The sequence below is a fragment of the Oryx dammah genome, unplaced genomic scaffold (assembly GCF_014754425.2).
Source record: "Oryx dammah isolate SB20612 unplaced genomic scaffold, SCBI_Odam_1.1 HiC_scaffold_3, whole genome shotgun sequence".
Classification (NCBI taxonomy): Eukaryota; Metazoa; Chordata; class Mammalia; order Artiodactyla; family Bovidae; genus Oryx; species Oryx dammah.
In genome coordinates this window covers 86,349,018-86,358,837 of record NW_024070187.1, presented here as the reverse complement: position 1 = coordinate 86,358,837, position 9,820 = coordinate 86,349,018, and the positions used below count along the sequence as shown (strand labels likewise).

The following is a 9,820-nucleotide window of genomic DNA, read 5'->3' as shown; positions in this document are numbered from 1 at the left end:
TTTTCCCCTAATTTGAAAAGAAATGCTTAATGGCTTTTAAGCAGAGAAAAGACACCATTTTTATGTGTTTTTTTTTTTTAAAGACCAATTCTGCCTATTATTGATGGTTGATACAAAAAGTGCATGGTGGCAGTTTAGTCACTAAGTCGTGTCCAACTCTTGCAACCCCATGGAGTGTAGCCCACCAGGCTCCTCTGTTCATGGGATTCTCCAGCCAAGAATACTGGAGTGGGTTACCATTTCCTTCTCCAGGGGATCTTCCCGACCCAGGGATCAAATGCAGGTCTCCTGTATTGCAGGCAGATTCTTTACAAACTGAGCTACAAGGGAAGCCCCCCAAAGTACATAGTAATAGATAAAAGACAACAACAAAACTACAATGGGAAAATGGCCAATGAATGGGAAGAGGAATAAATACAAATCAATAAGAAACGGAATAAATTCAGCCACACTAGTCATCAAAACCACAAGTTTAAATGATTTCTCACCATTAAAGTAGCACAATTATAGAAATTTAATATGTATTAATGATATTGTAAGGTAGGCAATGGCAAAATAATCATTTCTGAATAATCACTCTTGGCAAAGACGTACATATGGCATGCTGATCTACATAGTGTTTTCACTGTTTTATTTTTCCTTTGAAGAGGAATTACATGCAATTTTTGGACCATTCTGTTTTTCATGAAAACTCTACTAGTAACAGGTGTTGTTTTCATAATAACTGTTTTTATATTTCATAATGTAATTTTTATTATTTTATAATCAGAAAAGTGGTTATTGAGGAAGTCCCAAATAAGTTCTTCAGAACACATAGACGACATGATATAGAGGAAATAATGAAATTCAAAAAAGGTTTTGGAAATATGTAACACATACAGGTTTAAATATTATATAGCGTAAACCCAATTGAAACAATTATTTTCTCAAAGGCCTATAGTGTTGGAAAGCTTTTACATTGAACCACATTACAGCCCAAGAAAACGTGATAGGTCCAAGCCCAGAGATTTATTTTTATTTGCAAAACTGTTTGTTATTTTATAATTCCCAATTTTCTAGGCACTATCCCACCCCAGAATAAAAGCCAGCATTTATGACTATTATCACTACATAATCCTAACCAGGCAGAATCCAGGGGTTCACCATTCTCTTAGTAGCAGTATTAATTTGCTAATCCAGTAGGACTTCCAGATTTAAATGTCCTGCCCAGTAGGAAATCTGGAATAATCAGTTCAAATTTTCTGGGAGTCTTACGATGACTGTTGAACATCTCTGATCAAGCTCTTGAAAAGAGAACTGCTTTCCTCTGACAACTGCTGCTTTATTACAAGAATGACTTTTTTTATGTCAGGGATTCTATTAGAAAGGAGGTCAACCTGGGATCCTGAATCATCTCTACAAGAAACGTGGGTTCAGCTAGGGCTTAAATTCATTTATGGAACTATTAAAACCCAACAATAACTCATTTGGAGCAATAGTTACCAACTTTGTACTTTTTAAAAGGAAAAAAGTCAACCTTTAAATACAAAGAAATACAGTGTCCCTTTATTTGCTATTGCAGTTCTTATTTCTAAGAAAGCTGAGTACATTTTAAAAGCACACACAGATAAATAGTTCTGTAGTCTAAAATTCCAATTCAAAAGCAAAAGGAGAATTTGCAAAACATGCTCTCATGCAAAGAACTGCCCATTATCACCATTTGATGAAAATGCGTGTGTGTGTGTTGCATATATACACACAAAAAACACTTGCTTGACTCATACATAAATAGCAAAGTTGGAAAAGATCAGGCTTTGAAAACTAGTCCTAGAAAATAGATTTATCCATGCCAATTTGTGTATGAGTTTCTGTATATATTTTAAATACAATAAGATTGATTATGAACAGGAGGTTCATTTTGTTTACTTTTTTCCAGAGAGGGTTTCTAACATTCATAGAAAGAACTGAAGTACAAAGCCATAGACATCAACCATATTTCAATATATATCACACAGCAGAGTTAAAATCATCACACCAGCTCTTTTTACATCTCATTGCTACTGGTAATTTCTCCTAATTCTTCCATCATTAATTCCTGTAAGGGCTTTTCAGCACTTATCCTACAAAGCTCAGTTTCCTCATGTGGGTTTTTAACTGTCGATTCCTGTGCTGACAGATGAGACGTGTTGATGACCACAGTGTTTTTAGCTCTCAGAGTGGACGCTTCCTTGGGCTTTGCTCTTTTTTGGCAGAGCTGGAGGTGAAAAGCATCTTGGAAACCACGACGAAAATTTTCATTGAAGAAACCATAAATGATGGGGTTGACGCTGCTGTTACAGAAGGCCAGCCAGTGTGCAAAAGGGTAGATGTAGATATTGATGACCTGCAGTTCATTTGGAGACAGGTCAACATAATCTGAGAGCATCATCAGGGTCCACAGGGGCAACCAGGAGAGAATGAAAAGCAGAGCCACGGTCAGGAGCATCTTAATGATCTTCTGCTTCTTCTTGGATACCACGTGCCACTGCTCCTGGTTCTGTTTGCCTGTGTGGGGCACTTTCCTCCTGAACAGTGAAATTCCAATCCTTCCATACATGACGACAATGAGGAACAGGGGAGCCAGGTAGATATTGGCAAACAGCACTGTGGTATAGATCCTCCTCATTTCCTGACTTGGCCAGTCTTCCCGGCACCAGTAGACTGGGCTGGTTTTATCCTGGGAGTTGAATCTCACTCGGTAATTTTTTTCTTCCTGTACATGTAACATTATTGCAGATGGGGACATAATGGCAATGGCCAGGACCCAGATAATCATAATGATGACAAACGCCGTCTTGATAGTGAGCTTTGGTTTAAAAGGGTAGATGACACACCGGAACCTGTAATTAAAGGCAAATATCAGTGAAGGACTGCCTCATAACTTCTGGCTGAGTAATTAATTAAATTTAAGTAATTACAGTCTCCCATCCACATTCTCCCTAAAACATAGAAAGTCAGAATTAGGAGAGAGGCATTTTCTGTAATTATTCTATGAGATTAATTTCAACTCAAAATATGAATAAGTGGAGTATATCAGATAGTATTAATAGTAAAAGTACTCAGGCTTCCCTGGTGGTCCAGCAATTAGGAATCCATCTTGCAGTGTAAGGGACGTTGGTTTGATCTCTGCTCTGGGAGGATCTCACATGCTGGAGTGGCTGAGCTGATGCATCACAACTACTGAGCCAGCATTCTAGAGCCTGAGAACTTCAACTGCAGAACCCATGTGCTGCAGCTACTAAAACCTGCGCTCCTAGATCCTGTGCTCTGTAACAAGAGAAGCTGCTGCAACAAGAAGCCTGTGCATCACAACAAAGAGTAGCCCCACTCGCTGCAATTAGAGAAAAGCCTATGCACAGCAACGAAGACCCAGCACAGCCAAAAAGTAAATTAAATAAATAACTACAATAAACCTTTAGAAAAAAAAAAAGCATGGATATATGTATATGTATTTACAACTGATTCACTTTTCTGTATAGCAGAAATTAACACAACGTTGTAAGTCAACTCTATTCCAATAAAAATTTAAAAGACATAATAAAAATGTTAGTGTTAAGCAGCCCATATTGAACATTTAATGTTCTATTCTAGGGTCCTTTCCATTGGTTTGCATGGATTGTGTCTTTAAGCCTTTTATGGGGAAAAGGCTTAGAAAAGGTAAAAATTCTTGCCCATAATCACACATGTGGTTTGGCTCCAGAGACCATATTCTTATACTCGCCTTCATGCCCTTCATGCCCTTCATGCCCACATATGACCTGTGTGCTTGGACATGGAATTTGCTTTGGCCAGTTAGTTCAACATTAGCAAGCATGGTATAAGTGGAAGCATGAGTGATTTCAGACATAGAGTAGGAGAACCACACCCAGCCAATCTACGGAGTTGTGGGAAGTACTAAACACTACTGTTTTGAGCCACCAAGTGTTTTGGTGTTTTTTTTCAAAGCTGTAAGAGTCTGAGAGTTTCTGATTATGAATTCTTTTTATACACCTTCCTGGTGTTCCATACCTTCTAAGGAGCATGAAGATTCAACATCAATATGAAGAGTAACACTGGTTCATTTTACTGCTGTTGATTTTTGTCATTGTGATTCTTAAAGTTATTATTGATATTCATTATGTTCATTATAAGATAACCATGTGCTCAGTCATTCAGTCATGTCTGACTCTTTGTGACCCCATGAACTGTAGCCTGCCAGGCTCCTCTTTCCATGGAATTTTTCAGGCAAGAATACTGGAGTGGGTTGCCATTTCCTTCTCCAGTATAAGGAAATCATACAATTATGCAACTGTATAACATATTTTTCAAAGTATTATCATCTATTAAATTTTCTTGGATTTTTGTGATGACTCTATAAAACTAAAATGTTATGAAACTTACTGTTTTCCAGATCTGCAGGTAAGAAAACAGAGGTTTTAAATGGCTTTGAAGCAACCCAAACTAATTTATCTAATATCTTTATATAATGACTGGTTAGCTTGAGCTTTGACTGCTCTCTTGTCTTTACAACTCCTTCAAAGCATATTTAAGGTCTTGTTTTTGTTGTTGCTCAGTCACTAAGTTGTATCCAGCTCTTTGCGACTCCATGGACTGCACCACGCCAGGCTCCTCTGTCCTCTACTATCTCCCAGAGTTTGCTCAAATTCATCTCCATTGAGTCAGTGAAGCTCTCCAGCCAACTAATTCTCTGTCGCCCCCTTCTCCTCCTGCCCTCAACCTTTCCCAGCATCAGAGTGTTTTCCAATGAGTCGGTTCTTCACATTAGGTGGCCAAAGTATTGAAGTTTCAGCTTCAGCATCAGTCCTTCCAATGAATATTCATGGTTGATTTCCTTTAGGATTGACTGGTTTGATCTCTTTGCAGTCCAAGGAACTCTCAAGAGTCTTCTCCAGCAGCACAGTTCGAAAGCATCAATTCTTAGGCTCTCAGCCTTCTTCATGGTCCAATTCTCACATCCCTAGAGGACTACTGGAAAAACTGTAGCTTGGACTATATGAGTTTTGTCCACAAAGTGATGTCTCTGTTTTTTAATACACTGTATAGGTTTGCTTCCAAGAAGCAAGCATCTTTTCATTTTGTGGCTGTGGTCACCATCCACAGTGATTTTGGAATCCAAGGAGATAAAATCTGCCACTGTTTCCACTTTGTCCCCATCTATTTTCCATGAAGGGATAGGTCTTCTGTCTTAACCTCCAAGTTTTCATCTAGTCTTCTAATCAGTGAATTCTCCCATTTACTCACCCTTAAATTACAGATAACTTCATAGGTGCTATTCTAGGTATTTTTGCTCCTTTTGTAAACCAATTATGGAAACTTCAAGTATTAGTTTTTTATTCATTCATTCATCAAATAACATATTATACCTTGTTATAGCAGGCCAAACGAAGACATGAATCATCTCTAATTATTTAATTTTAAAATATGAAAACTTTACTAGTTTTATTTTATTACTGAACTCTGTGTGTGTGTGTGTGTGGTTTCTCAGGTGGTGCAGTGGTACAGAATGTTCCTGCAAATGCAGGAGCATGGGTTTGATCCCTGGCTCAGGAAGACCCCCTGGAGTAGGAAATGGCAACCCACTCCAGTATTTTCGCCTAGAAAATTCCATGGACAGAGGAACCTGGCAGGCCAGTCCATGTTGTCACAAAGAATCAGAAATGACTGAGTGACAGCGTGTGCATGCATGCACTCTCTTTCTCTATATATATATATAAAGGGATACATATTGTGGATACAATTTATGTATATAAATATATATACTATAGTATTATATATTCTCTATATATATATAAAAAGGGATATATTATGAATACAATTTTAAACAGATATGCCCAAATGTATTACATTACACATTTTTCACTGGTTAGGTAGAATAGTTGGAGACATGCTCAATTTCTTGGATTCAGAGTTTGGGGTTGACCTACCTATCCACTGCTATTGCAACTAAAGTAAAGACAGAAGCCGCGACGGATATTCCCTGGACCAAGCCACTGATCTTGCACATTGTACTTCCAAAAGGCCATCCTGAAAGGGAAATGGAACAGTTAGTCTTCGGAGAGATCATACATGTATGTTTTAATTTCACTGAAATTTCGAAGAGAAAGACATGAAATTAGATGCAACTGTTTCCTAAAAGATCCAGGGAACAATCAATGTTTCCCATTATTTTCATTAATATATTCAGAGCTTTGTTTTGTCTTTATATAATGACTGGTTAGCTTGAGCTTTGACTGCTCTCTTATCTTTACAATTAATAATGTCAAAGCTTATACAGTAGTTTCAACATTCTATATGCTCTAATAAATATTTTGTATCTATTAACATATCTAATCCCCACAACAAGCTTGGAAGCTTTATTATTCACCTCATTTACATCTTTTCTATGTGCTTTTATATGTTTGAAGGTATTGGCAAGAAACTTAACTCTCCTGGAAGAAAATCTGAGAATACATTATTGATAGCTATACTCAAAACATTGAACAAATCAAAATACGATGCTCTTATTAAACCCAGGAAAACATAAAACATTTTATAAGAGAAAAGGCTGCTATCATAGTACTCTACATGGTTCAGCAGGGGTAAGGTACATATAATAATAGGAATGCATATCGTAAATATTGATTTAACAAAAAACAATGATATGCTCATATTGAGAGAATGAGGGAGGTAAAAAAATGAATGTACGTTTGTGGCTCTGTATAAATGTGTCTGTTGGCATTTATGCCAAATTTCAACCAGTCATGTTGTTTTTCCAATTTCACATTCAGACAGTTTCTATGGTTTTATATTCTTTTGTCCTAGTGCTGTCAGTTCAGTGGAGTTTGGTGAGGGAAACTATCTCTTGGGGTAGAAGAGGATAATGAGAACTAAATTGCATCTTCTGCAGTTGGATAATATATTAAAATAAAAACATGTTATTCAGAAATATTATAGTAATTACCAAAAATAAATGCAAAAATGCTGAATGTGGCTGCCTCCTGGGAAGAGGGATCAGGGGTAGGGAAGAGTACTGTATATGAAAAAAACTTAACTAGTAATTTAATTATAGATATTTATGGGGGACATATTGAGATCATTTCTTAAGTTTACTGAGACAACAATTTTTATCCTTTTGTCTAGCACAACTTAAAAATGTACATCATTAATAAATATTGCTTTTAAATGACAAGTGTCGTGGAAGCACAGAATTTATGTAGTATATTATGGTAGAATAGCCACTGTAAACATTCCCTGACTCCCACTTCAGAGAAAGGAAAGAAACAGAAATAAATTCTTAAGAGAAATCTCCTATTTTTCAGTAAACCTATGTTCGATGCCATAATGGAAAAAAACTGTGATATGACTTTGTTATTGTTGTTTAGTCACTCAGTTGTGTCTGACTAAACAGCAGTAACAGCAAACCACACCGCAGTTCCTTCCCTTTTTTGGCATTCAACATGAGTTTACTTTCTGGGCAAGATTACTGGAGTGGGTTGCCATTTTCTCCTTCAGGGAATCTTTCCGACCCAGGGATTGAACCCACATTTCTGCATCTCCTGCATTGCAGGCAAATTCTTTACTCCTGAGCCACCACAGTAGCCCCGTGATATGGCTTGTTTGATCTAAACACTTTTTATATTTTCTTATACAGATTTGGAATATGAGTATCTTGAGTGCTATTCATTAGTTACTACAACAAATATTTATTTATCAGGTACTATGTACCAAAACTCTACCAGGAGACGTTGATGCGCCGTTCCTATACTTCTGGGGTGTATAATGTGATGTTTTGTGCTTGGTCGCTGAGTCGTGTCTGACTCTTCGCAACCCCATGGACTGCAGCCTGCCAGGCTCTTCTCTCCATGGGGATTTTCCAGACAAAAAAACTAGAGTGGGTTGCGGTGTCCTACTCCAGGGGAATCTTCCCAACCCAGGGATTAATTACAGGTGGATTCTTTACCAGCTGAGCCACAAGGGAGGGACATAAAGTTGTGCTAGGAAGTGGTAATACGGACCCAGAAGTCCTCTACGGTAGCACCTGAACCATTGTTTATGTTGCACATGTAAATTACTACTCCATGAATGAAACTATCACTTTGTGACATATCATTGGTCCTGCTGCTTGCCTTCCATCAAAACCTGCTGGAAACCTCACAACCACCAGGGAAGCCCAGTTAACCACAAGAGGGTCTAAATATCTATTTACATTATATCGAATACATCGTATTAATGGAAACCACACTTAGCAGTTCTTTGAGCTTTAGGACCCATAATAGTCTCAATAACATTCCTACCATACTATATGTGCTCAGAACTGCCAAGGAAATTCAAAGTCTTCAGTAAGAAGTATCATCATTCATGGATGACCTTCAGTGAACTCTATAAAAATCAGCCTCCACATCTCATCTCTGTCACTTGCTTTACTTTTCCGCATAATTCTTTTTACTCTCTGACTGTTTATATAGCTTTTTGTTTGTTGTTTTTTTTATCCTCCTTTATAATGTAAGCCTCATGAGGACAGCTACTTGGAGAAGTTCTTGGAACTCTGTCAGTGTTTGAAATGAATGGATGATCATACCATGGCTGCAGGGACATGGGACAAATATTTTTTCATATTATCTTTGAGCTGTACACAGATCAACATAAGTGAAGTCACTCAGTCATTTCCAACTGTTTGCGACCGCATAGACTGTAGCCCACCAGGCTCCTCCATCCATGGGATTTTCCAGGCAAGAATACTGGAGTGGATCAACATACCTGCTATAATATTGTCCAGCAGTGTGATAGGCATGCAGAATATACCAACTAGTAGATCACTTATGGCCAGGTTCAAGATGAAGAGATTAGTGACTGTGTGCATATGTTTGTTCCACATTACAATGAAGCAAACCACTGTATTTCCCACCATGCATAGGAAGAAGATCAAAAAGTAGGAAATAATGAAAATCGCTGCCACTTGAGGCTGGTGAAGATAGTAGTTCACATAGGTGATATTGATATCTGAGTACAGGTCATGCGTTGTGTCATTACTCCAAATGTAATGCCAGCTTTCTGTAGAGTTTGAATCCCATTCCTCACTCATGGCGGACCTGAACAAAGAAGAGGCAGAAAAGAAAAACATGATTAAAAATCAAGAGAATATAAGCTTAAGAGAGCTTTAGAGATATGCTTTTAAAATTCCATGGAATTTTGATGGACTTTCTATAAGGACCCCTGGGCTGCTCTGATGGCTCAGTGGTAAAGAATCCACCTACCCACACAGAAGGTGCAGGAGACGTGGGTTTGATCCTTGGGTCAGGAAGATCTTCTGGAGAAGGAAACGGCAACCCACTCTAGTATTCTAGCCTGGTGGGCTGCAGTCCACGGGGTTGCAAGGAATCAGACACAACTGAGCAAACATACACACACATGCACACAGTGACGCTTAAAAAGGCTTCCCTGGTGGCTCAGATGGTAAAGAATCTGCCTGCCGTGCAGGAGACCCAGGTTTGATCTCTGGGTCAGGAAGATCCCCTGCAGAAAGGGAATGGTTACCCACTCCAATAATATAAATGAGTTACAAATCAGACATTCAAATTATTAGGATTCTAATCAAGAGCATTTGAAAATTCCACTTTGTGATATAAGTAAAAGTTATTATTATGTCATATTTCCTTGATATATTCTATATTATTCATTTCTTTACCATACTTTCTATCCACTTGCAAAATTTCAAGGGAAATTTCTCCAAAACTCCTCTTTCTCTTGCCTTCAAATATCATAGCCTGACAAAATCTACTTGTTCTAACTAACATGCCTTGAGCTTTCCTGATATTTGAATGAG

The 9,820-nt window shown here is 37.9% G+C and overlaps 1 protein-coding gene across 1 annotated transcript; it reads right to left on the bottom strand.

Annotated features, from left to right (window-relative positions):
• Positions 1 to 610: 610 nt before the first annotated feature.
• On the bottom strand, positions 611 to 9,079 carry NPFFR2 (neuropeptide FF receptor 2). Its single transcript, XM_040237038.1, has 3 exons — positions 8,755 to 9,079; positions 5,943 to 6,042; positions 611 to 2,858 (listed from the first exon to the last, which is right to left on the bottom strand). Exons 1-3 carry the CDS (start codon positions 9,077 to 9,079, stop codon positions 2,024 to 2,026), a joined length of 1,260 nt encoding a protein of 419 aa, XP_040092972.1. The 3' UTR covers positions 611 to 2,023.
• Positions 9,080 to 9,820: the final 741 nt, after the last annotated feature.

Coding starts and splice junctions, on each gene's coding strand:
- NPFFR2 (XM_040237038.1), bottom strand. CDS start 9,079: ATGAGTGAGGAATGGGATTCAAACTCTACAGAAAGCTGGCATTACATT. Junction 6,043..8,754: donor GCTGGACAATATTATAGCAG/GTATGTTGATCC, acceptor TTTCCCTTTCAG/GATGGCCTTTTGGAAGTACA. Junction 2,859..5,942: donor GTTGCAATAGCAGTGGATAG/GTAGGTCAACCC, acceptor CTTTAATTACAG/GTTCCGGTGTGTCATCTACC.